This window comes from Phacochoerus africanus, chromosome 2 (assembly GCF_016906955.1).
Source record: "Phacochoerus africanus isolate WHEZ1 chromosome 2, ROS_Pafr_v1, whole genome shotgun sequence".
Classification (NCBI taxonomy): Eukaryota; Metazoa; Chordata; class Mammalia; order Artiodactyla; family Suidae; genus Phacochoerus; species Phacochoerus africanus.
Genome location: NC_062545.1, coordinates 274,140,232 through 274,165,215, shown reverse-complemented (window position 1 = coordinate 274,165,215; position 24,984 = coordinate 274,140,232). Strand labels below are relative to the sequence as shown.

General features: G+C 58.8%; 1 protein-coding gene across 2 annotated transcripts in view; it reads right to left on the bottom strand.

Annotated features, from left to right (window-relative positions):
• ASS1 (argininosuccinate synthase 1) overlaps positions 1-24,522 on the bottom strand; it is a 55,182-nt gene extending 30,660 nt beyond the window's left edge. The window contains exons 1-7 of one of the 2 annotated variants that reach the window (XM_047768693.1): positions 24,333-24,522; positions 17,709-17,818; positions 15,670-15,738; positions 12,468-12,656; positions 6,802-6,858; positions 4,452-4,526; positions 579-649 (exon numbers count right to left, since the gene is read on the bottom strand). In XM_047768693.1, the coding sequence (XP_047624649.1) occupies positions 579-649; positions 4,452-4,526; positions 6,802-6,858; positions 12,468-12,656; positions 15,670-15,738; positions 17,709-17,813 (566 nt within the window). In that variant the 5' untranslated portion in view covers positions 17,814-17,818; positions 24,333-24,522. The remainder of the gene's footprint in view (positions 1-578; positions 650-4,451; positions 4,527-6,801; positions 6,859-12,467; positions 12,657-15,669; positions 15,739-17,708; positions 17,819-24,332) is intronic. The other variant, XM_047768695.1, reaches the window with a different exon arrangement.
• Positions 24,523-24,984: the final 462 nt, after the last annotated feature.

Here is a 24,984-nt window from a genome sequence, read left to right as displayed (position 1 = left end):
GGGGGCCAGATCTGTGCAGAGAGGTGTTTTCAGATGCTGTTCCCTCCTCTTTAAATGCCCTTCCCTGTGCCTAGGCTGGGCCCTCCGTATCTCTTTTTTTTTTTTTTTTCCTCCTTTTTTGGCTGCCCCACAGCCGCCTATGGAGTTTCTGGGCCAGGGATCAGATCTGAGCTGTGGTTACAACCTACGCCACAGCCATGGCAATGCCAGGCCCTTTAACCCACCGTGCCGGGCCGGGGATGGAACCTGTGTCCTGGCGCTTCGATGACACTGCTGATGCCATTACGCCACAGCAGGAACCTGGTCCGTCCTTATCCTTGAGGTTTTAACCTCAGATGCCACTTACTCGAAGAAGCCCTCCCTGCGACCCCCGCCAAGGCCAGGTGCCTGTTACCCCAGAACTGCAGCGAGAGCTGGGAGTGAGTCTGGTATGAGGCGGTCTGTCCTCCCCGAGGCCCCCAGGCTTGGGGATGGCAGGGACCACGTGTCAGGTGGGTTACCACCACATCCTGGGCCAGGTCAGACAGGCGCTCGTGGACGCCGGGCAGAGCAGTGGGGACGGAAGGGCCATGTCTTACCTGATATGCATCAGGTTCTCGTCCATGCTCCACGGGTTCTTGGGGGTGACCGGGATGGGGATTCCGTGTTGCTGTGGGTAAGAGGGGACGGTGTGGCCATCAGGCAGCTGGAAGTAGCTGCCAGGGTCAGGCCCAGCTGCCTTGGTTGTCTCTTTCATTTTTCTTGGCCACATGTGTGGCATATGGAAGTTCCCAGGCCAGGGATAGAACCCTTGCCGCAGCAGTGACCCCAGTCACAGCAGCAATAATGCGGGATCCTTAACCTACTGAGCTGTAGGGAACACCCACCTTGGTTTTCTTTCAAGGCTGAAGACACCCCCAGACTCGGGCTCCATGCAGACAAGCCCCTGGACCACCCGCATCCCTGGTTTCCTGCCCCCCAGGCTGCCTGGGGAGGGAGTCAGGGGCCCGTTGCTGGACACGTCCAGGCAGGAACGACAAGACCCCGCACCTGAGATGTTGTGGGAGTGGACACTGACCTGGGAGGCTCCTTCTAGAAGGTTCTCTAAGTCTGTACTTTGAGCACCCCCAAAATACTTAAGAGTGGGCCAGGCAGGGTGCTGAGGGTCTCCCAACCACCGCTCGCTGACCCCCACCGCCACCCTATGAGCAGGAAGGGACCCCAGTTCCACAGTGCCTCTCAACCAAGGCATCTGTACCCACGTTCTCGCAGGGAAACGAGAGGCGCCCAGGAGAGCTGCTGGCTCGGGATACCTGTGGCCCGGCTCTTTATGGGGCCATGTCTCCCCTGCTGCCTGGCACAGTCGCCACATACCTCACCCTGCAGCCCTGACGAGGATTCAGTCCCCACCCTCCCTATGGGTTCCGATTATGCTCTCCTTCCCAAACGATCCGATCCTTTGTGCGAAGAGAAAAGCCACCCCCACGGAGACCCTGGGCCTGAAAGGCTGTTGGAGACCCTCGGAAGGCCTTCTGGACTCAAGAGGCCGCTGGCTCCTGCGCTGCCCGATGCTGCTCCGTTCGACACGGGTTGGATCCAAGACACGCATCCCATCCCGCTTTCCCCTCCTGCTAGCCGGGCACGCAGGGCAGCCAGACGGCCGGGCCCCGCCCCTGTGAAGCAGCACGATCCGACGCCCTGGCTCCAAGCCCCCTTACGGCACCTTTTCCCAGGAGGTCCCAGATCCTGGCCAGTCCCTGCTCCCACAGCCTCCACCAGCATCATCCGGTCTCTCCTGATGGGACTCTGCCCTGACTCAGCTCATCCCCACCACAAAGGTTCTAGAAGCTTCCTCCAGGAGGCGCTGTTGCCTTCATCATCACTTTAAAATTTCAAAGTAAATTAGGTTAACCCCCGCCTTGGACTTTTGTCAAGCTTTACCAGGAGTCTCATTTTAAAAGCAACAGCCCTCGGAGTTTCTGTTGTGGCTCAGCGGGTTAGGAACTCAACTAGGAGCCATGAGGATTCGAGTTCTATCCCTGGCCTCGCTCAGTGGGTTGAGGATCCGGTGATGCCGTGAGCTGTGGTGTAGGCTGCAGATGCGGCTTGGATCCTGTGTTGCTGTGGCGGTGGCGTAGGCCAGCAGCTACAGCTCTGATTCAACCCTTGGCCCTGGGAACGTCTATACGCTTCAGGTGTGGCCCTAAAAATAAATAAATAAATAATAGTTTAAAAAAATAAAAGAAAGAGCCCACATCCACGCTCAAGTTTGTATACACTTCCATTTAAAACCACCTGAGCCTACAGCCGAAATTGACAGAACATTGTAAATCAATTATAATTTTAAAACGTCTTTTAAAATCTACAAAATAAAACCACCTGGGCACATGGAAGACCTCATTTAGAGGCTGCTCCACGGTGGGGTGGGGGGAGTTTTGACCCCCCACAAAGTTGCCCAGAGGCAAATCCGCATGCTCCCCTGTGCTGTCTCCAGGGAGAGTGGGCCTGGGGTGGGGTCCGGGAGCCTGTGCAGGAGGATGGACCAAAGGCCCCACCGAGAGGAATCAAGGGCTGGGGGCTGGGAAAACTTGCAGGCAGGTGCCTTGAAGCCTTTTTCCTGGCGGGGGGGGTTGGAAGCACTCTTGCTTCCTCTCGTTCCCACTGGGGTTCCGTCGGCGCAAGGAGAGGAGAAAGGGGGGGGGAGATTAGATGCAAGAGCCGAAAATAGTCCCTCCACCAGAGATTTGTCTTCCCTCCCCTCTCCATCCTAAGCTCCCTGCCTACACACACACACACACACACACACACACACACACACACCCACACACACACCCCCACACACACACACCGGAAACTCTGGAAGCGACTGAAGACAAAACTGTTTTCAACGCATAGACAGGAGACTGCCCTGCTTTCCAGCCCCCTACCTTGCATGCCGGCTACCAAAAAAAATTAATTATGGTGACAATGATAAGGCTGGGGTGAGGCTGAGTGTCCTCACCTTGGACGATGGCCTGGGAAAGGGGGGGAGATGGACAGTGACACAAATGCCTGTTTTTTTGGAGTCTCCTAGCAGCACCTTTTGGCCTTGGCGACTTCTGGGTCTTGAAAGCAGGGCTTTTCAAAGCCCCATTGATTTTTGTCTCAGCTGAAGCAGCTGCCTGGCTCTGGATTTTGGATCCAGTCTGGTTGCTGCTCAGTTATTCCGGTCATTCCTGGGTGCAGAGATACGCCCCGACCTAGAAGGCGCTTGCATTTCCCCAGACCTCGGGTCTGACCCCAGCCTCCGAGGGCGGGTCAGAGGCGGGGGACCCACACTCGCCTCCCCGGGGAAACGTTCCTGTTTTGCAAGGTTATCTGAGCCAGAGGCTGAGCCACCGGCCTTCTCCCCAAAATCTGGGGGGGAGGAGCAATGATTCTCCTGAAATCTGTCTGGAAAACCCAGGAGCTGCTTTTGTCTGAGAGCTTCTCGGAAATGAAGGACCACGTGTGGGTCCGCCCCCCGGCCCACTCTTGAGCCTCAATTGCAGGCGTGAGAATGTACATGGGGTCGGGGGAGGGGCCCCCAATTCATTACGCTTCAAGCTCAAATGTGCTCCATATTCTGTATCATCAAGGAGACCAAGGCGGGGGGGGGGGAGCCGCTCACCCCGTTCTCTTAATAGCTCTGCTATTTGAAAATTTGTTTGGCAACATATGGGCTTGCTCTTGTAAACTCCCCTCTTAATAATAAAACAACAGATGGTTGAGGAGACGTTTCCTCTGAGCTCTCCAGGTCTTAATGGGATGCTGGCGGTAGGGGCAGGGCTGTGTCCCCGCCGCGTCCCCTACCACGCGGCACCTTGGCTGCGGCAAGAGCTCACAGCCAGCCCTGGCGACTGCTATTTAAAAACCTGAGCAATTTTCTGGTGTGTGCACCGAGTTGCCTTCCCCCGTCTGATTGATTGAGGCTGTTTGTCAAGAGCTGCCATCGAGTTGCTAGAAAGAAAGGTACCCTGGGGAGCGGCCGAGGATCTTGATGCAAAACTTCTAATATGTTTTATTGCAACTTGTACTTCAAAAGGGCTGGTGCGACAAAAGTCTTTGTCTGGCTCTGCCCCTCAGAGCACCTTACCTTTTCCTGGGAAAGTGCTGGGGACAATTTGGCAGGTAATTGAGAGGCAGAGAACCGCCTCGCTCACACCCCCATCCGTCCCTGGAGTGGCAGGCACCACAGAGGTGGCAGTTTGAACGGGAGGCAGAGGGGACCCGGCAGCCTCCTGTTCGGTGGACTGCGGGCTCCCTTTGGAGGCGACCAGCCCAGGCAGGGACCACACCTCGGCAGGGCTGGCCCCGGGGAACAGGTGCAAGGTTCAGTGTCCCCGCGAGGGACTCTGTCTCAGCCTCGTACCTCCAGCCCAGAGAGGCCCCTCGGAGGGAGGTGCCGGAGGGCACTGGTGAGGGTCGGGCTGATGGCGGGGACGGGGCCCTACCTTCGCGTACTCCATCAGATCGTTGCGGCCCTGGAACCGGTTGTAGAACTCGGGCATTCTCCAGGGAGCGATGACCTGGACACGGAGCAGGGAGTCAGGGTCGGGAGGGCCCCTAAGGGGCATGGCTGGCCTCTCTGGTCAGGGGCCGAAGGCTCCACTGGTCACGGCATGGGGTGTGCTCTAGGCAGTCCATGGGGAGTGGGCAGGGGTACCCCTTTAGGTGGGGAGGGTGGCTCTGGAGAGGCCCGAGTCCCCACCCCTCTGGCCTCAGTCTCCCCAACTGAGATGGGAGGTTCTGAACTAGACCGGCCTCCAGTCTCTCGCTGGCCCCCGCCCTCGGTTCAGAGAGGCAGGACTTTCCACCCCCGCTGACTAAGGGAGGGTCCACTTTGCTGCAGCCGCCCAGCCTGGCTCTCCTGCGGGGCAGTGGGGCCCAAAACGGCACACAACGCCCACCCCCGGCACCCCCAACTCCTCTGGCTTCCCTCCCTTCCACACCCTGGGGCTGCTCTGGGTTAGGAAACGGGGAGTCAGAGCCTGAGTAAGGGGACCAAGCTCATCCCACCAGCCTGGGGGCGGGGGGGTGTCAGGGAAAAGAAGCCCCCATTCAGCCCTGGAACAAGCCAGGGCCTGGCCTCTGCCCGCAGCAGCGCATCTGTGGGTGGGAGGCTGTCACGTAGATGGAGAAGCTGGCTTGATTTCTGAGCTGGGGAGCTGCTGGGGGTGGGGGGGTTGGGGGAGCGATGGTCCCCCCAGTCTTGGATTTAGCAGCGCCTGGGCCTGGCTCAGCACTGGGAACACCCTCCGGCCTCATCCTAGTTTCTGGAGACGTGCTAGCCCCTGGTTCCCAGCCTCATCTCACCCCTGGGCTTGGCCTCGGCAGACAAAGACCCAGAAATCAGACACCCTGGCCCCCCAAGCTGCCGTGGGAACAGAGGGTGGGGGTCAGGGGAGGGCCCCGTGCCCATGGGCCTGTGGCCCGCGGCGCAGACAGGCAGCCACTGTCCAGGGCTTCTCTGCCGCCTGGTGTTTGGGGTCAAAACAGATCATTAGAGCTCATTACCACTCACCTCCGGGCCACTCCCCGCCCCTCAAAGCAGCTGCCAACTGGTTAAAGAGAGAAAGAGGTTCCACTTAAAAGAAAAAATGAAACCCCTGAGGGCCCCTTGGAGGCTTGGGTGGGGTGGGGGTGAGAAATGTCTGCTGTAGCTTTAGCCCGAAGTGGCCTCAGAGGAGCAGGGACCCACGCCTGCCCATGCTGCCCGAGGTGGCAGCCAGGAGCCACGTGTGGCCACCGGGACCCGCACTGCGGCCGGTCACAGCTGTCAGCGTAGGGTCCACAGCGGGTCTTAAAGACTTAGTGCCAAAAGAAAGGAGAGTGGGAGTTCCCGTCGTGGCGCAGTGGTTAACGAATCCGACTAGGAACCATGAGGTTGTGGGTTCGGTCCCTGCCCTTGCTCAGTGGGTTAATGATCTGGCATTGCTGTGAGCTGTGGTGTGGGTTGCAGACGCGGCCCGGATCCCGCGTTGCTGTGGCTCTGGTGTAGGCCGGTGGCTACAGCTCCGATTCGACCCCTAGCCTGGGAACCTCCATGTGCCACGGGAGCGGCCCAAGAAATAGCAAAAAAGACAAAAAAAAAAAAAAAAGAAGGGAGAGTGTTTCCCCAATTTCAACAGGGATCACAAGTTGAATGTATCCCTTCTGGATTCATAGGGTTCAATCACACATATCACTAAGAGGATGTCACCTGTTGCTTTTTATCTCACTTTGTCACTAGGAAAAAAAGGTAAGTTGCCCCTGGGGCTTGCATTGGTGGTGCTCAGTCTGGTTCTCTTGCTTGGCCCTGGGCACTGGACGCCTGTGGGCCTGATCCTGGGGATTTCATCCCAGGGGAGAATTTAAGACGTGTGGGGTCAGGGCTCAGGCAGCAGGCGGGGGGCAGGGGGAGGAGGGTCTTAGCGGGGCAGTGCCCGTTGGGGCTGCGGGCTGCGAGTGGCCCAGAAATCAGCCACCTGTGTCCCAGAACGGTCTTATCTGCATGCAGGAAGCCAGATCTGGGATGGCACGGATGCTGGCAGAAGGGCAGCCACGTCTTTCCTCCAATGCCTGACCCACCCAGGACCCAGGCAGCATCTCCAGAAAGGATAGGTGGTCAGGGACAGTGTTGTCCCCCTGTGGCTGGTGTGAGGGAGGGTTGCTCGCTATGGGAAAGAAGGGCGCCACCCACCACAAGGCTCAGGAGCACGCGGTCCTGGTTTGTGGAACCTTCCAGAACCCCATCTCTGCTCCCCCCCACCAGGGGCCTCAGGCCCCAGCATCCACCCTCAAAGGGGAGGAGCAAGAGCTTACCTTAATCTGGGGTGCCAGCGAGTAGCAGGTGAGCTCAAACCGGACCTGGTCGTTCCCCTGAAACACAGAACAGGAGCTGGTTAGGGGGCTGGGGGCACAGGCAGTGCCACGGGACCTTCCATGGTACGTGCCCTGGCTGCCCACTTCCCACACAACTGCTGACCTCCAACCTCGCAGCCTTCTGAGGTGGGGATGGCAAGCCTCTTTGAAAAGTAAAAAATGGCCTTTCTTGGAAAGGACACACCTGCTTCTGCCCCACAGGTGTAGCCAAGACTCGAACCCGGGACTCCCCCAGTACAGAGCTAAGCCGTGCAGGACCTCAGGTCACAGGACATGTGCCCAGGCATCCAAAAGATGCCCACATGCTCGGCGTGTACTGAGGCGGGACTGTGGCGACCTCGGTGTGCCCTGGGTGTCTGTGTGCCCATGGGTGCACAGAGGCTGGAGGCTGGAGGGTGGGTGAGTGCATATTCACGGTGGGCACGTGACAGGGAACACGACAGGGCAGGCACTCGGGCCATCACGTACACATCTGCACCCCCATGAGGGGCCGGAGGCCTGGCCCGCCCGAAGCTCCAGGCAGCCCCCGAGGTGCCCCCACCCCAGCCTCTTCCCGGCCCTGCCCGCCCCCAGCCAGAGGTCAAGCTCACGTCCATGGTTCCAGATGCTTTGTCCATGAAGCTGTGTCCTCTGGGAGCCTCCGTTTTCCCCATCTCTACGGGGGCTGGCTGGGGGCGGGGTGGGCTCAGGCGACCCCCGAGGGCCCTTTGCCCCTCAGCATCACAGAGAGAAACTGAAGTCCGGAGGCTGAAGGGCCTGGTCCAAGGGCACAGAAGCTGGCCAAGCCCGGGTACTGGCCCCCGCTGCCCCTGCTGCAGGGTGTGGGTGGGTCACCCTGCCTCTGGGCCCACGGGGAGGAGGGAGAGGAGGCCGCCCGGCGTGCAGCCTGGCCAGTGCATCCAGCCCCAGAGAGACAATGGCTGGCGGCGCCCCGCCTGCTCCCCATCAGCTCAGCGGCCTGGAGGGAGGCTTAAGCGCTGGGGAAATAACAGAGGGGCCTTGCGCCTACTGTGAAAACTGCACGGGCGCAGCGAGGCAGCGGCGGGAATAACATGTTATTTTCCAGAGTCTTGTCAGGCGACGCGGAAACACAGGTTTCAGCCCCTCTCCTCGGAGCCAGGAGCCGAGGGGCCGAAGCCGCTCCTCTCCGATATCTCCCGGGGCCACGAGCCGGGCCGGACCAGCCACCCCACACACCCTCCATCCAGTCCTTTCAGCGAGTGCCTCCTACGCGCTGGTTGTCACGTGGGAGAGCCACCCGGCACCCATGGGGTTTTTAACCCTGTGTTACAATGAGACGATGCAGGCTCAGAGAGGCGAAGTCACTCGCCCAGGGACACACAGCCAGCAGGCACCACTCCCATCCTGAGAGCTTGCAGGTAACGGATTTGAGCTCTACATGCTCCCTGAATCCTTAGGTGGCCCCCCAAGGTGGGTTCTATCATTATCCCCATCTTATGGATGGAGAAACTGAGGCACAGGGAGGTAACACCTGCCTGAGGACAGGAGCCAGCACAGTCCCTGGAGCAATGGCGGCTGTAATAAAAAGCAGACTCTTGGTAAAGCATATGGTCCCGTGTTGCATGTCCTGGTGATTTTTTTTCTCCAGGGCTTCACGTTTCCCCAGCACAATGGCGGCCTGTGCCTCCTTGGACGGCCATGCCTGGCTGCTGTCTGCCCAGCAGATCGCCGAGGGGACACCCATCTGTTCCAGAGCCAGGGACGCTCGCAGGAGCCGAACAGGCTCCCTGAATTCAAACTCTGTTCCAGACATGAGCCACGGCCTGTCCAGTCCACTCCCTCCCTGACCCCAGGCCCCCCAGCACCAGGGTGGCCCTGGCAGTTTCCGGGAGGTGGGGGGCAGGCAGGAGGTGTGCACCCCCCACGTGTGGCCGAGTGCTGATCCACGCGCAGACGTGTGTAAGTGCGGGTGATGCGCCCTCGGGGACTGCATGGGTCTCTCCCATCTGCTCCGGGACCACCACACAGATGGCGTCATTTACAAAACCCCACTGCCCACACCCCTTCTCTAAGTCTCAGGCTCCTATTTCCAGGTCCTTCTTCCAAAACTAGGGTGGGGGAGGGGGAGGGAGAAGGCCCTGGAAGGACCACCCCAGCTTCTGCGCAGCTCTCGGAGGGGGAGGGATCAGGGCCTCCAAGGGTGTGGAGGAGGGACCCCCAGCTCTCTGTGCAGCAGGAGCCACCTGGGCCGGGCCGGGCAGGGAAGCCGCCTCTGGCCTCCAGGCCTTTGCACGGGCTGTAGCTGCAGCCGCGGTGCCCTCTAGCCTTGGCGTCACTGGCTAAGTCTGTCTCAGGGTCACTGCCACTCCCTGCTGGGTTAGGGGACCGGTGTCCCGGTGCGAGGAGGAAAACCAGGGTAAGTAGGCAGAGGGTGGGGTCAGTGAACCAGTGCGTGACAGTGACTTCGGGGAGGCAGAAAACAAGGACCCCGAGGCCCCGGGTGTCTCCGTCCCCTGACTCAGGAGCTGGATGCTGGACCAGGACCTGAGGGCCGTCTGGGGAAGCCCCCCTGCAGTCTGCCTAGACTCGCCTTTCTCTTCACCGTGAAGCCCTTGCAAGAAGTTCTGCCCCGTGTCCCATGGGGATCTGCCTCTGGGGCTGCCAGCCTCGCCCAGGCCCCGGCCTGCACGGCCACACTCACTCTGGACACCCAGCCCTGAAGTGTAAGCTCGCTGATAGCCCACCCCCATCCCCTGGGGAAGGCAGACCGCCAGCCTCTCCCCACCCCCACTCCACCCTCACCCCTGGCACCTCTCTGGATCCCCCTCCAGGCCTTCCTGGTCCCACCCACTCACACCCCCCTCCTCTAGGAAACTGTCTTCAGGGACGGTTGGTTTGGGGGCTCCCCCGGGTCTGTACATAAGGGGAACAGGCACAGGAGTAGGTCTCGGCCATCAACCCCTGGAAGAGATGGGAAAACCTGGGAGCCCCGGGACACACCGTCCCCTGTGGCCTTGCCACTGATGGAGGTCCCCGATGGTGTTTCGGGCCTGACCGTCCCTCTTGTGGACACTGAACTGCAGGCGCGCCCCCACCCCAAATCGCAAGAGGCGGAAGAGCTGCCACAGAGGGCGTTCTCCGCATGGAAGCCGTGCAGAACGGGAGGGCGAGGGGAGGACCCTGGGAGGCCGCAAATCCCGGCCTCTTGTGCCCTCTGGTGGCCAAATGGAGCAGCACGCCCAGCTGCCTGTGACCTTGTCTGGGAAGGATTTCCCTCGACCCCAAAAGCCTCCCAAGCCAGGGCCAGACCCACCCCCACACATCCCCTCCACCAGCCCTGAAAGGCACCCATCTTCAATCCTGATGGTACAGTTGGAGGCATCTTCTCCAGGCAGGGAGCCTTTCCATAATTCTGATTTCCTGGCCTCAACTTGAATACCTCCCAGAACAGGGAGCTCACTACCCAGCTCATGTCATCATGTTCAGGTGAGCTGGCTCAGAGGTTCTTCATTCTGCAATGACATTTGTCCTCCTCGCCCCAGTGCACATCTGATGACCGTGTGGTCAGGGCACTTTCCTCTCATCAAGTGTCTACCATGGGCCAGGACTGTGCTGCTCACAGCTGCTCTCTGCCCCACAAGCGAATTCTCTCAATCCCACTTTACAGATAAGGAAATGGAGACTCTTGGGGTGACGTCACACAGCGTGAAAGCGGGGGAGCCACAGGATCTGAACCCAGCTGTACTGGCCCCGAGCCTCTGGGTCCTCCTGGATCCTCTCCTACCACCCACGTGGAAGGAGGCACGCAGGTCCCTGCCAAGCAGCCCGGTCCTCCTGCCGCTCCACCTGCCCTGAAAATGTGCTCATGACTAGGGTGCTAGTGAAATCTAAGACCACATCGACCAGTCCCCTTCTATAGGAGCCCACGGGTTCAATCCAGAACAACCCCCCGTATCCCACAGAGGCGTTGCTGGCCACCCCTGATCAGCCCCTGGGCCTCTTGCAGCCTCTCATGTGCTGCCCCAGGATGAAGCCAAACCCCAGCCCTGCCCCTGCTGCTTCTCTCGGGGCTACAGCTCCGGCTCAGGGCCCCTTGTTGCCAGGCCTTGGCTCAGGCTGTTCCCTCTGCCTGGCACACTCTTCCTGTACCTGTTGGCCTTCCGCCGGCTTCCTGCCTGCTGTCCCCACGGCTGCCCCGGCCAGGACCCAATGGCCTCCTTATCCTGGGTCCATTCTGCCCCTCGCTAGGGACACAGGCCCCCTGAGGGTGCAAGAGGAGGCCCAAGAAGTTCCACACTGTTCCTGCGCCTGGCATGTGTGCCACCCTTTCCAGACGCCAGGACAAGCTTGCCGGCCCAGCACCGAGAGAATGAGTGAGCCTCTCTGGATGTGAACCAGTGCCACCTGGTGGCAAGGCCACCGCCAAAGGTCCTCCATCATAATCTTAGCTACTAGTGTCCCTGTGCCACCCTGGGCCAGAGTCTGCTCCCCCTGCCACGGCCTCAACCAACCTGGGGGCAGGGGAGGGGGCAGGGGACAGGTCAGAATGTGCGCGGGAGTGACTGCAGGGTTAAGGAGCCAATGCCCATGGCAGGCTGTGGGCAGAGTGCCCGCTGACCGAGAGCTCATGACTCAAGCATCCTTACCATGACACCACCTGGCAGGGGCCTACTTTGGTAGGAATCTTATTTTCAGAGCCCTGTCACCCGCGGGACAGAGTGAGGGAGGCTCTCCTGGCCTCACACCCCGGGGTCACCCTTGAGTCCACACCACTGCCCACCAGGGCCAGAAGTAGGGGCGCCTTATGGGCTGAATTGTGTCTCCCACAAAAGCCAAGTTGCAGCCACTCCCCCTCCCCTTCCCCCCAGTCCTTCAGGATGTGACCTTACTCGGCAATAGAGTCTCTAGGGAAGCAATGAAGTCAAGGTGAGGTGGGCGGGGCAGGCCCTGATCCAGGAGGATCAGTGTCCTGATAAAAAGGAGAAATTTGAGCACAGAACTCGGTACACACAGAGGGAAGACGACGTGAAGGTGGAGGCCTGAAGGGATGCACCCACAAGCCTAGCACACCTGAGCCCCCAGAAGCCAGGAGGGGCCTGGAACTGGCCCTTCAAGGAGAGCACAGCCACCAGCACCTCAGTTTTGGACTTTTGGCCTCCAGAACCCAGTCCTGTGGCTTATGCTGCCCAGACTGTGGGGCTGCAGCTCCAGGAAACATCAGACAGGGCCTCACGCCCATTTTGCAGGTGAAGACACTGAGGCTCAGGGAGGCCACAAAGCTGGGACCCAAGCCTCCTGCCACCTCATGGTCTCTGACCCTGTCCACCACGTTGCATAGTGACTCATGCTATGACCTTGGTCACAAGTCCCTGAGCCTCAGCGGCAAGTTTGCAAAAACAAGGTGACACGGCTCCTGCTGCACATGCAATGGGCACACGGGGGCAGGGCAGAGCCGTTCCCACCCCTGGACACTCACTGCTAAAAATATTCCTCTTATTCAGACTGGACAGGCCAGCCTGGCCACACGTGCCTGACTGTTCTGGGGGGAACAAACAACGACCAGAGGCCATCCGTCACCTGGCCGCCTGTGACCCCCTGGCCCCCCTGCCTCCTCCTCCCTCCCACGCCATACATCCCAGCCTCACCTTTCCTGTGGCTCCGTGAGACACGTACTTGGCCCCCTCCCGCTGGGCGATCTCCACCTGTTTGCGGGCAATGCAGGGCCGGGCCAGGGAGGTGCCCAGGAGGTAGCGGTCCTCGTACATGGCACTGGACTGGATGGCGGGCCAGATGAACTCTTCCACGAACTCCTTGCTGACGTCCTCGATGAACACCTATGGGGACAGGAGCCTGTTTGGGGAAGGAGCCTCGACAAGGATGGGGCTCAGCCAGAAGATGGAGCCCCGAGTCCCCTAGTGGCTGGCATCCTCTATGGTGGATGCTGTTAATGGATCCTGGGGCGAACGATACCTATGCTTTTCCTTCTGCATCTGTTGCAGACATCACTAATCAATCCAGCACACTGTATGGTTCCTCTCCCTCCCACACTCATGGCAGACATGGCTAATCAATCCTGATATACCATCCAGCTGAAACTGGATGTGGTCCCTAAATTCCTCCCAACGCAGCATTCTGGAACTGAGCTAAACCAGTTGCCCCCTAACATTTAGAAGAGTAGAGAGATGTAATCCACAGAAGCCAGGGATCCTTTTGCCCCCTGGAGGGCAGCTGGAAATATCTGGAGATATTTTTGGTTGTCATAACTGATGGCTTGTAGGGGATGGGTCTGGTGTCTTGTCCAACAAGGTAACAGGACGACCAAGGGAGTCACAGGCTGAACCAGCTACTTTTTCTTGAAGAACATCATTCTTTCTTTTTTATGGCTGCACCTGCCACATACGGAAGTTCCTGGGCCACGGGTCAAATTGGAGCTGCAGCTGAGGCCCATGCCACAGCCACAGCATCACCGGGTCTGAACCACCTCTGTGACCCATGCTGCAGCTTGTAGCAATGCTGGATCATTCTTTCTTGAATGATAGACTGACAGATAAAACCGGGTCATTCAGACTTGGCCAACATTTTCACAAAAAATAAAGTAACCCTTCACTTCAAGGAAAACTGAGTATTTGTGCCAATGATAAAACTTGAGCCTTCCAGGAAAAATTGGAAGGATGGAAAACTCGCATCTCACACTGTGAACTTGGCAGGTTCCTGCCACTTCTGATGCGAGTTTTGTTGAGCTTCCCAGATATTGCGTTTTTTTTCCCCCACAAATTGAAGGTTTGTGGCAACCCCGTGTCAAGCCCTTTTATCTGCGCTATTTTTCCAGCAATTTGTTCACTTCATGTCTCTCTGTCACATTTTGGTAATTCTCACACGATTTCAGACATTTTCGTTATGAACATATTTCTCATTATGAACTTTATATTTGCAGGATGCTCTGTAATCCGCGATCTTTGATGTCACCACAATCCACTGAAGGCTCACATGATGCTTAGCATTCTTCACAATAAAATATTTTTCAGTTATGGTATGTATTCTTCAGTTTGGGTATGGTACGTTGCTTTTTCCTGTGTGTGTATGTGTGTGTGTGTGTGTGTGTGTTTAATGGCCATACTCTCTGCAGATAGAAGTTCCCAGGCCAGGGACTGAATCTGAGCCATAGCTATGACGTATACCGCAGCTGCAGCAATGCTGGATCCTTTTCTTTTTTTTTTTTTTTTGTCTTTTGTCTTTGTTGTTGTTGTTGCTATTTCTTGGGCCGCTCCCGCGGCATATGGAGGTTCCCAGGCTAGGGGTCGAATCGGAGCTGTAGCCACCGGCCTACGCCAGAGCCACAGCAACGCGGGATCCAAGCCAAATCTGCAACCTACACCACAGCTCACGGCAACGCCGGATCCTTAACCCACTGAGCGAGGGCAGGGACCGAACCCGCAACCTCATGGTTCCTAGTCGGATTCGTCAACCACTGCGCCACGACGGGAACTCCTTTTTTTTTTTTTTTTTTTAAGGCATAATGCTATTGTACACAATAGACGGCAGTGTCAACTTTCATATGCACTGAGACACCAAAAAAACCCACGTGCCTTGCTTTATTGTGATATTTGATTGTCTTGGTGACCTGGATTGGAACCCACACTCTCACGGAGGTCTGCCCGTATTAAGTGTGATGTTTTGATATTTTGTAATGAAACGTATCCCTCTTTGGAAGCTCTGCATACCTCCATGAAACAGTATGTTTCAAATGACCAAAGTATGTGATGCCATCCTGAGTGGGTAAAAGACCCATTCAAAATGTAAGATGGGGGAGCTTGGGGTAAATAGATGCAGGATGTTGCCTTCGTGTTGGATTCGCAATGGGATCCTGCTGTGTAGCACTGGGAACTCTGTCTAGTCAGTTACAATGGAGCATGTAATGTGGGAAAAAAGAATGTATACATGTATGTGTACCTGGGTCACCACGCTACAGATCTTTCTGGAAAAGCCCAGCTCAAGAGTGGCTGGAATTACATTCTCATCTTCAACCCTCAAGTGCTCCGAGCCCGCCTTCTGGCTCCTGCTGCGACAACTCCTCTCCAAAACTTGAGGGGAACACCCGGCGGTGGAGGCACATCCAGTTTAGGGACCACGGCCCATGATGCCATGTGAGCCTGTGGGTGTCCACGCCCTCACGAGTTCATTTGAACACGCAGATCCAGCTCTTACTAAGTGCTAGGCTCCTTTCTCTAGGTTTGGGGGACCCCACAGAACTGCCCTGGCGAGGGAACTAGTTGGGACTGATCGGGGGGCTGATGGCCTGGCAGGTCATCCTTGCTGTGGCCCCTGCCCACTCCCTCTAGAGAAAGGGCATGGGTACCAGCAACTACCTCTTGGGAACAGCTCACACTCTGCACGGTGGGCTTGTGTGAGCAGGGACCACACTGGCCATGCTCACCCTCCAGGACTGCTCATCATACAAGTGGATCCTTAATGCACTGATTTTGCTGAATGGACGGAAGGATAGGTGGATGGACAGGTAGATGGATGATGGATGGATGAGTGAGTGGACGTATGGATTGACAGCGAGATAAAAGAGGGCTGGGCAGGTGGATGGATGGATGGATGGATGGGGAAGAGAAGGATGGAGAGGTGAGATGGGGAGATGGTTGGGTGGAAGAGGGGCTGGGGGAGATCAGAAGATGGTACCCTCACATCTTTCTTCCTGAAAGAGGAACGGACCGCATACGCTTGGAAGCAAGAGGACCAAGTCGAAGGGGGTGTAGGAGACAAGGATCCTGGCACAGGAACCCCCATAGCCACCCCCACCAACTGAAATCCCAGCTCCAAGCCCTGCCTCCCACTTGGTACCTTTTTGGCCCCGAGCTTCAGCGCCTTCTTCCTGGCTTCCTCAAAGTCTTCCTTCTGGCCGATGTTGGCCTGAGGGGCAGAAGCATGGAGGACCAATTAGCCCCAGGCAGAAAGAAGAGCTGAGAAGAATGTCAGCCTTGTCCCACCCCAGGAGGAGCCCCGGGCAAGTGCCTTTCCCACGCAAGAGTCCTCCAATGGAGGTGGTTTCCCTCTGATGGCTGAGGTCCCGGTAGGAAGGAGAAAGGGCGGGAACTAGGATCCGGAGAAGGTGGAATTTTCTCCCAAGCTAATATTGGAGCTGCCTGGTGTGCTGGGGAGCAGTTTCTGGGGGTTGGAGGATGGCCTGAGCCTGGTCCTGTGCACACGGGCTGCTAGGCTGCAACGTGGGCTGTCACTGCCTGGAATGTCAAAGGCTTCCCTTGAACCAGTCTATCTCTTCCCACAAACTCCCCCAAAGCCAGACAAAGATTGGCTTGTCAGCAACTGCCCAGCCCCTTGCTCGCCTCCCCAGCCAAGCGGCCCATCCCAAGGCCCCTGGGCCGGCAGTGGGCAGAGGCCTGTGCTGGGGCCCCCAGCTGTCCCCCTGCTGGAGCCAGTTCAGCATGTCTAGACATGGCACTCTGGCCTCCTGCCTGGAACGTGACCCTGGTTTCTGCTCAACAGATGCTGGCACCTTCCCCAGGGTCCAGCTGCAGGTGCATTTCCGGGGTGACACAGCTTTGAAACCTCTGGGACCACCAGGCAGCCCGGGATCCTGACCACCCCACTGTGCTGCCGACGGAACAATGAACACACCCCAGGCTCTCTGCACCTGCGCGGAGCCTGGGCTCTCACTCAGCTGAGGAAGGCGCTGCCCCTCCCTGGGCCTCCCTCCCCGACCTGAGGGACACGGGGTTGGCACTGTTGGGCATGGCAGACGGACTTATCAAACCATCCTTGACCGCAGCTGACCTTTTCCTGACCAGCACGCTACCCTCACTTCCTCTGGGAACAGAATCTTCTCTCCCGGGACCTCTTTCCACAGGGATGGAGGAAAGCAAATCATGTCTCCTGCTCACTCTAGGGGCGTGCCCCTGACAAAGCCTAGCCACTCAGAGCCTTCCAAGCACAGCCATAACTGACCAAGGCACAGTGGGCAGGGACTCAGGCCAGTGAATGAGAGTACCCTGAGCCTACTGTCAGAGCCTCTCGGGGAAGCTCTCCTTTGTCTGGGAAAACTAGGGTATGATGTGAGCCTTGCCTGTCCTGCGGAGAGGCCAAGAATGAAGCCAAGTAGAGATGGAGACAGATCTGGATAAGCACCTGGATCCAGCCTTGCCTGAAGCCGCTATATTCCCAGCCTTCTCAGTTACATGAAAAAGTGTAGCAGTCTGATTTTCTTTTTTCTTTATGTTTTTGTTTGGCTCTAGCTGGATTTCTAGAATTGGCACAGTCACATGGAGAAAGCGTCAGAGGTGATGTTCAGATTTATCGGACATGGAGCTGGTTTGATGAGGGATTGTCTGCTGCGGACCCTGGATGGGGGAGGGGCATCCTCCACAGCTCATTGCCTATGGCCTGTGACTTATTTGCGGTCCCAGAATTAGGCCATCTCCAAGGGCTCTTTCAGCTTAGCCAGTGTAGGGAGCTACGATCGTTGCTGAGTTATCAAGAGCGGACAAGGGACTTTGGGAAAAGGGAAGATTCTGTCCCCTCCCGTGGCCTTCAGCAGACCCAAGCCCCTGGTCCCTCTCTAGGAGGCTGGCCCGGCAGCTCTGCCAAGCTCACACCTGGTGCCCTGTCCAGCTACTCTCGTGGGGAGCGCGCCTCCTCCGTGCTCTGGGGAGCACCTCAGAGCGGAGGGAAGACACCAACGGTGTCCACCTGACAGGTAAAAAGAGGGAGGCTGTGTATCGAGAAGCCTCTTTCTCCTACAGTTCGAGACAGGCTGGCAGGGGGGCGGGAAGCTGGGCTTGGACCCAGGACAGGAGCTGGTGGGCAGGCTGGATGGGCAGCAGGGCCAACAGGTAGAAACACCAACGGGACGGGCATCCCCTCACCAGGTAGGCGATGACGTCATAGCCTTGCTCCTTCAGCCACACGAGGATGCAGGAGGTGTCCAGGCCACCGCTGTAGGCCAGAACCACAGAGCCTTTGCTGGACATCCTGTCTGCAGGAAGACGAGGAAGAACGTGAGTGACCCAGAACCAGCTTACCCCACCTGCCAGCCTCTGCCAATAGCACCCTCCTGGCCTGCCCCCCCCCAGCCCCGCCCTTGGCCTTGGGCAGCCTTATCCCCTGGACACGCCGCCAGCGTGGGGCTCGGAACAGGCTGTTCATCCATCATCAGGGCTGGATGAGGAGCTGTTCCTTCCTGCAGCCACACCCCTGCCACCCCTGCCACCCCCCAGGGGCCCTCACCCTGCACACGGCCCCACACATCACACTGGGGCCTGGCAGAGGGAGGCATCTCTGAGAACCAATCCCCCACCAGCTGGAGAAGAAGACCAAGGCTGAGCTGTTGGGACCAAAGTCCAAGACGCCAAGGATGGACAGCACCAGGAGACTTGAGAAGGACCGTGGCCGTGAGCTTCGGGCAGCCCACACTCTTCAATCAGAACAGCTCCTTGCTCATCTAGACCATGCCAGGGATGGTCCTGGGGGCCCCGATCACCCTGCATCTCCGTAAGACCCCATGAAATGGGTGTTGTCAGGCCCGTTGCGGAGGCAGAGACTGGAGCTCAGAGAGGTCAATGGCCAGCTCAGGGTCACAGAGCATGTATCTGTGTCTGGCTCCAGAATCTAGGATCTTCCCAGCATGCAGAGCTGCCTCCCCGCTCTCCAGGGTCTAGGACGCCGGGGGAAGAGCCCGCCCCGCTGGACCTCTCCCATCTGGGCCTCCCGTGGGACCTTAGGTTCTTTTCAAGCGCAAGAGGCACTGACGGGGTAAAAACATCAGAGTACCTGAAACAAGCACCTGTAAACTCAGCTCCGAGAGGACCAGCTGGGAAGCGCTCCAAGCCCTCTGTCCCCACACGCAGAGGGGGAAGGCAATGAGGACACAGAGATGACAGGTTTGTCCTTCTGCGGCAGGGACAGGCGGGTCCCACCCTATCGCTCCCACTCCTCAGCTACACCGAAGCTTCCAGAAGGCACCAGGCCCTCCCGACTCCTTGCCTTGGCAGCCTCTGTTCCTTCGGCTCTCCCTGAACCTTTGGGCTGCCTTAGGGCCTGGGCTGCCTCCCAGCAGCCTCTACGTGGCCCCGAGGATAGATGCAATTACTGTACCCACTTTGCTGAAGAGGAGACTGAGGGTCAGAGAAGCCAGGTCCCTTGCTCTCAATCATATAGTCAGCAGGTGGCAGGGCCAGATTTGGATCCAGACCATCTGGCTGTAGCCTCCAGGGCCATGGCCCCAGCATCCTGCATTTACTGCAGGCGTGCTTGTGTCTGCTGTGAATGTTTACACTGGAGTCTGGCCAAGGTCAGTGTCCCTAGCAGACGCTTATTGGGAAAGGCTGTGGACGCCACTGCACACATCCATGTGAGCCCCCCCTCCCCCCTCCCCCCACCCCCCCTTCCCCCCCCCCACGAGGATGCAGGCTCCTGGGTACGGAAGGGTTTCCCTGTGCCTGGAGGTTTAGCGACAAAGCACTGTCCCGGTCCCCCAGCCCTTTGCAGCAGAACCCAAGAACATTCATCTTTTGTGCAGCCCCTGACATCTCACGGGGCCACCCATCAGCCAGTCCCAGGGCCCGCATGTTCTCACTGCCCTTTGAACTTGGAAGAGGAGACACCTCATGGAACCGTGAGGTTGGGAGGAATTCTGATGCATCTCCACAGGTCTCCCCTTCTGAGGGCATTTAACCACCTGCCAGGCTGTCCTGGACGGGTGGGGGCCAGCAGACGTGCCCATGGCAACCACAGCCAGGCAACAGGCCATCCAGGATGGAGGGGAGGAGGCGGGAAGGATGTAGGAAGGATTCAAGTTAGGAATCATCACCACAGTCAAGATACGGCACTTATCCATATAAGCTGTGTTATTGCGTTATCCCCATTTTAGAGACAGAGATACTGAGGCTCGGGTTAAGGAACTTGCTCCAGGCCTTGCTTGGCTGGTACGTCGTAGCAGGGCCAGGATTCAAGTCTCCTGAGTACAAGGCTACCCCTCTCTGGGGAGGATCAGGGAAGGGGGTCCGTGGGAGAGGTGTGGTCCAGGAAGCCACAGGTGACTCAGACACCCAGGAGTGACTGGGGTGGGCTCGCAACAGAAAGAGAGGATGTGGGCCCAAGGTTCAGCTGGCTCTTAAGAGTCACCCCCGCTCTGCCACCTCCCAAAGGCACTGGAGGCCGAGGATGGGTGCCAGGGTTGGGGAGGGGCATGGAAACAGACCCACTGCGTCTGCCCTACTCCACCTCTGTGACCCCCCCTGTGCCTCATGCGTGGCCCATCACAGCACAGCACAATCATGCTGCAGTCTAACTGCCCCACCCCCCCACTGTGAGCCCGGTGGAGGCAGGGACCATCTCTCAGTGCCGGGCATGTGACAGGCACTCGGAACAACCCTGCTGATTCTACTGCCTGGAGGTCAGTTTCTCACCTATAAAAAGAGAGGATTAAGATCCCTTCTGGGTCTGGATGGAATTCCATGCACGCTCTCATCCGCCACCCCTCCTCCAGCCAGGCCGTATGCACACGGTACCGAGGGCCTCAGCCTCTGGGTCTGAGCCACGTGATAGGATGCATGCCTCCTGGAGCATGTGCCTGAGTGCAGGGGCGGGTCTGTGTGTGTCTGCATTTTCCTGGGAGTGTGTACCTGAGACTGCATGCATGTACCTGCATCTGCACACACGCACACACACACACACACACACACACGCGCGCACACACACACACACGCACACGCACACACACATGGGTGGCGTGTTTGGACCTGCGTGTGCACATACGGAGCCTAGCTGGGCAGATGGGCTGAGAAAATGATGCAATCTGACCTGGTATTGCTCCCGCCTTCCTGGTGAAGGGCCCTCCTCCCTGGGCCCGGAAGGTCCCTGTGTGATGAGGCTGCAGCCGGATGCAGCCGGCAGAAGCTAAATGAAGCTGAGGCCTCACTTGCAGGAGGGAGAGTGGAAGGGAGAGGAAAGCAGCCACTGTCCAGCCAGTGAGCACTCACTCTGGGCAAAGCGCAGGGGCTGTGTCCTCCAGACCTGGGTCCCAGCAGCAGCGTAAGTGCTCCCCTGCAGGATGCAAGCCAGAACCGCCCATCCCCACACACAGCAACCATGGATTCAGAGATTCTGGGAGGAGCCCAGAGCCATGAGCCGGGCACCATGCCTCTGCCCACTAAACTCCCCTTACCATGGTCACAGCTGGTCTAGGGCAAGCCCCGCTCTCTCCGGGCCTCGGTATCACCATCCACACAACAAGCTGGAATGCATTCGTGTCCTGACACCCCAGGACCCTGGGCTTCCTGCCTAAAGACTCAGCCAACCGGAGCCTCAGCCTTGCCACCCTGCCCACCCCAAGAAGGTCACGGGGCAAACTCCCAGGCACATGACCACTAAGAATATCCATGCCCCCAGGGCCAGCCCAGCCATCCTGCTCCAGGTGAGGGACACCTGGGAAGGGAAGAGGGGGGCCGCAAGCCAAGGTGCTTGCCAGCCTGGCCTTAGTTGGCAAGGCGGGGGGCATTCCCCAGGGCCCTGGCCAGAGCCATTCAGCCAGCTCCTGGTGAACGTGCTGGGCCAGCGTGGGCAATTGCTCAGCGCTAAGAAAATCCACACGGCTCTAAAATGTCAAAGCCAGAGGGATGACAAGAGCAGTTACTATGTTTAGTGCCACACGTGCGTCATTTCAAGGTGGGGACTATTATTACCACCTGTTTACAGATGATGAGCCCGAGGCTCAGAAAAGTTTTGTGACTTGTCTCGAGCCTCTTGGACGGCTGTGCGGGAGTGGAAGCCCAGGCTGACTACAGACCACCCTCTCGTTACTGCTCTCTGTCCTCTGCTCACTGGCCTCCAGGGGACCACAGCCTGTCCCTCCCTCACTTGCATTGTCTGCCAGAAGACCAACGCCCCCAGTGAATCATCACCCGTCTGTATTCTATTTCTCTGTCATGGCTACAGCCACGTGAAGTTCCCTCTGGAACCCCTCCCTCACATCCTAACTCAGTGCGGCTGAGATCATTATCACTTTTTAAAACTCTGTCTCCACCCAGGCCATAGAATTCTCCCTGACTTAGGGTTTGCTCATTTTAGAAAGGCATCTCTTACCCCTGTGCTGCCCTCATGGGTTTCTGGGAGACCTAGGCTGCAATTCCACACTTTGACCAGGAGGGGGTGCTGGCAGGATTCAGCCTGATCATTAGTTTGAAAGCATTCCACTCATTTCATCTGCGCCCTTGGTGAGGCCCAGGGGAAGGGTGTTTTTTCCCAACTGACAGATGAGGGAGCTGAGGGCAGTAAGGTTGCCGGAGGCTATGCACGGAGCTGGATTTTGGTGGTAAATTCCTGGGGCCTGAGAATCAAATCTGGAATGCCGGGCTCTCTAGGAGATACCAGCAATCTTCCTTCTCCAGGACTGGGGGTCCCTAGGCTTAGGGAGATAGAGTCTCTAGTTTGGATGAGCCTGTCCCGAGGTGGGAGGTAGGAAGACCAAGCAGATCTCACCAGGCCCCGGGGACAGGCACCCGAACCCTCTCCTAGGAGCGTTTGGTTATGGAGGAAAGGACATGCTCATTCATCTGTTTCTTCTGCTATTCTTCTGCTGACTGGCCTAACCCACATCTGGGAGGGCACCTGCCCTACTGGAAGGAGACTGGAAGATCAACTTTGCCCCAAGTGTTTCAGCAGAAAGCAGAGCCATAGACCTTGGATTCCAGAGAGCTTATCTCTCTCCACATGGATGCCCATAGGCAAGGCACTCACCTCGGGAGCTGCGTGCTCAGCACACTGATCAAGGCATCTGACTGTCTGGCTTGCCTCCCAAGACCCACGGGGCAAAGATGAGATGGGGGCACAGAAAGTGCTTGCTCAGCAGGTGAGTCTGCACCTGCCCCCATCCCACCCCCATGAGTCAGGCTCCGGGGGGCCCTGGACCAGGGAAAATGTTTACCATTGGAGCCAAGTGACCACACAAGCCCAGGTGGGTAGGCAGCTGATGGGGGCACATGTGGGTACTCTGGGGAGCTCAGACTGTGCTCAGCGGGGGCCTCCCTCCTCCACCCTAAGCCACGCCTGGCCTCGGGTCTAGGTGCTCAGCGGGCAGGATTCTCCACTCACTCATGAGCACTCAGCTCTGCCAGAATTACTTCTCAGCCTAACGCACAGGTGGCTCCACCCGGGACAGGTCCCCCTGCCCTGGCCGTGAGAATGGATGGAAGGGGGGAGTTTAGAACGGACTCCCCTCCAGTTCCCATCCATCATCAAATTCCTTTTTGCAGCTGTTTCTGCCTCTACCACCTCCCTCCCCCACCAGAACCCTGTCTCCTGCTCCCAGCCCCCAGCCTGGCACCCCCAGATGGGCCATTCCCACAGTGGATGAATGGGCACCGTTCTCAACAGCATACAGCCTCTTCCTGCTTCCTGCGCCTGTGCCAGCCATGACGAATAGAGAAACCAAAGCTTGGAAAACGCGGAGGCTGACCCAAAGCCTCACCCAGTTGTGGAGTTACGACTGCCTTCAGGGCTGGGGTCCGCTGGCATCCAGAATCTGCCCTCTCCTGTCACACGTCTGGGTGTGGAGGGGCGGGATCAAAGCCTAGGGCCCATTTGATCCCTGGGGAAGGGACAGGTTTGTTCCTGCCTGAGATGTGCAGCCAGACGGGCGCTGCGCCGGAGGAGACGCCCCCACTTCGCAGAGGTGGCCAGGTCACGGGAGGCCTCAGGAAGCGCCCAGGCGGGACAGGAGAGCAGTTTCCTCCGTCTCACAAAGACTCTGCCTCCCGGGAGGGCGCAGCCGCCCCAGGGGCCAAAGGCAACAGCAACCAAGGCGACTGACATTTCCTGCAGAGCGGTCCCTCCCACGGCCCAAGGCCAGCAGGAAACCCGGCACCGCGGCCGAGCGAGGCCACCGACCCCACCGGCCAAAGAACGCAAATCCCTTTCCGAAGGCAAAGCCGGGCGACTGACGCCCCCTGCAGGAGAGGGAGCTCAGCCGCCCCCAAGGCACCCGGGCGGGCCGCGGGGAGCCCGGAGCCCATCTAACTTGGGGATACTGAGGCTGGGGCTGTGGGAGGGGCCCAGATGTTCAAGCCCCGGGGGCGAGGAGCAGAGGGTGAGGTTGGAACTCTGGTTTCGAGCAGAGCAAAAGAGAGCCAGAGACAGAAACTGGGGATCAGAGAGGGGGCGAGAGGACCCCCAACCCTCCGGATTCTCAAGGTCTCCATTTTTATAGGATTCGAGGTATAAAGGGAGCCGGATCAGAAAACGAAAATCCGGAAAGGACCTCGGCCCTCAAGGCGACATGCTCCAACGGAGATCCCGGGACTCCTCGAGTCCCGGCTCCAGCTGCCACGGCCCAGGAATCCGGCCGCCAGGTGTTTGAGCAACAGGAGTCCGGGCGTTGGCCCCCTTCCCTCCAGCCTAGATCCCAGCCCCGGGCGCGCGGTCCCCTCCGCCTCCTCCGGCGAGACCCGGGCAGAGGGCGACCGAGGCTGGGGAGTGGGAAGGGGACTCCTTACCGGGAGGTAGGCGGCAGAGGCAGGCGGCGGACCAGGGCTGGTTGCGGCGCTCATCCCGGTTATATGCCCGGCGCCGGGGGCAGGGCCGAGGGCAGGGGACAAGTGGGGGGACGCGCGCGACAGACCCCGCCCCCGGGCTCGGCCCCCTCGAGGAGCCGCTCCGCGAACGTCGCCACCTGCGGGTGGGCGGGGCCTCCGCCCCCCTCCCCCCTTCGCCCCTCCCCTTCCCTCCTTCTCCGCCCCGCCCCCTCCCCACCCCTGCCTCCCCCTCCCCCTCCCCCACCCTGGTCTGCACACCCTTCGGACGGCGCAGAAGCCTGGCCGCCGCCGGCCGGGGTTTCCCTCGCCCTGGCTGGAGGGCCTCGCCGCCCCGGACCGCGGGCTGGAGGCTCCCCTGCGCGCACCAGTGGTTGGAACCCGCGCCCCTGGCAGGGTGACAGCCCTCCTGCTGGAGACTTGCCGCCTGCCCATAGGGGACGCTCAAGGGCTTCGTGGAGGGAGCAGGGCTAAAAGTCCCTAAGGCCCCCGAGTTCCATGCCCGTCTTTGGTGGCCTTTCTGCAGACCTCAAAGACCCTCCCTTGCCCCTACTCGAGCCCCGGGGAACCGGAGCCCATTATACTCCGAAGAAGCCGAGGTGGAGGTACCCCTAGA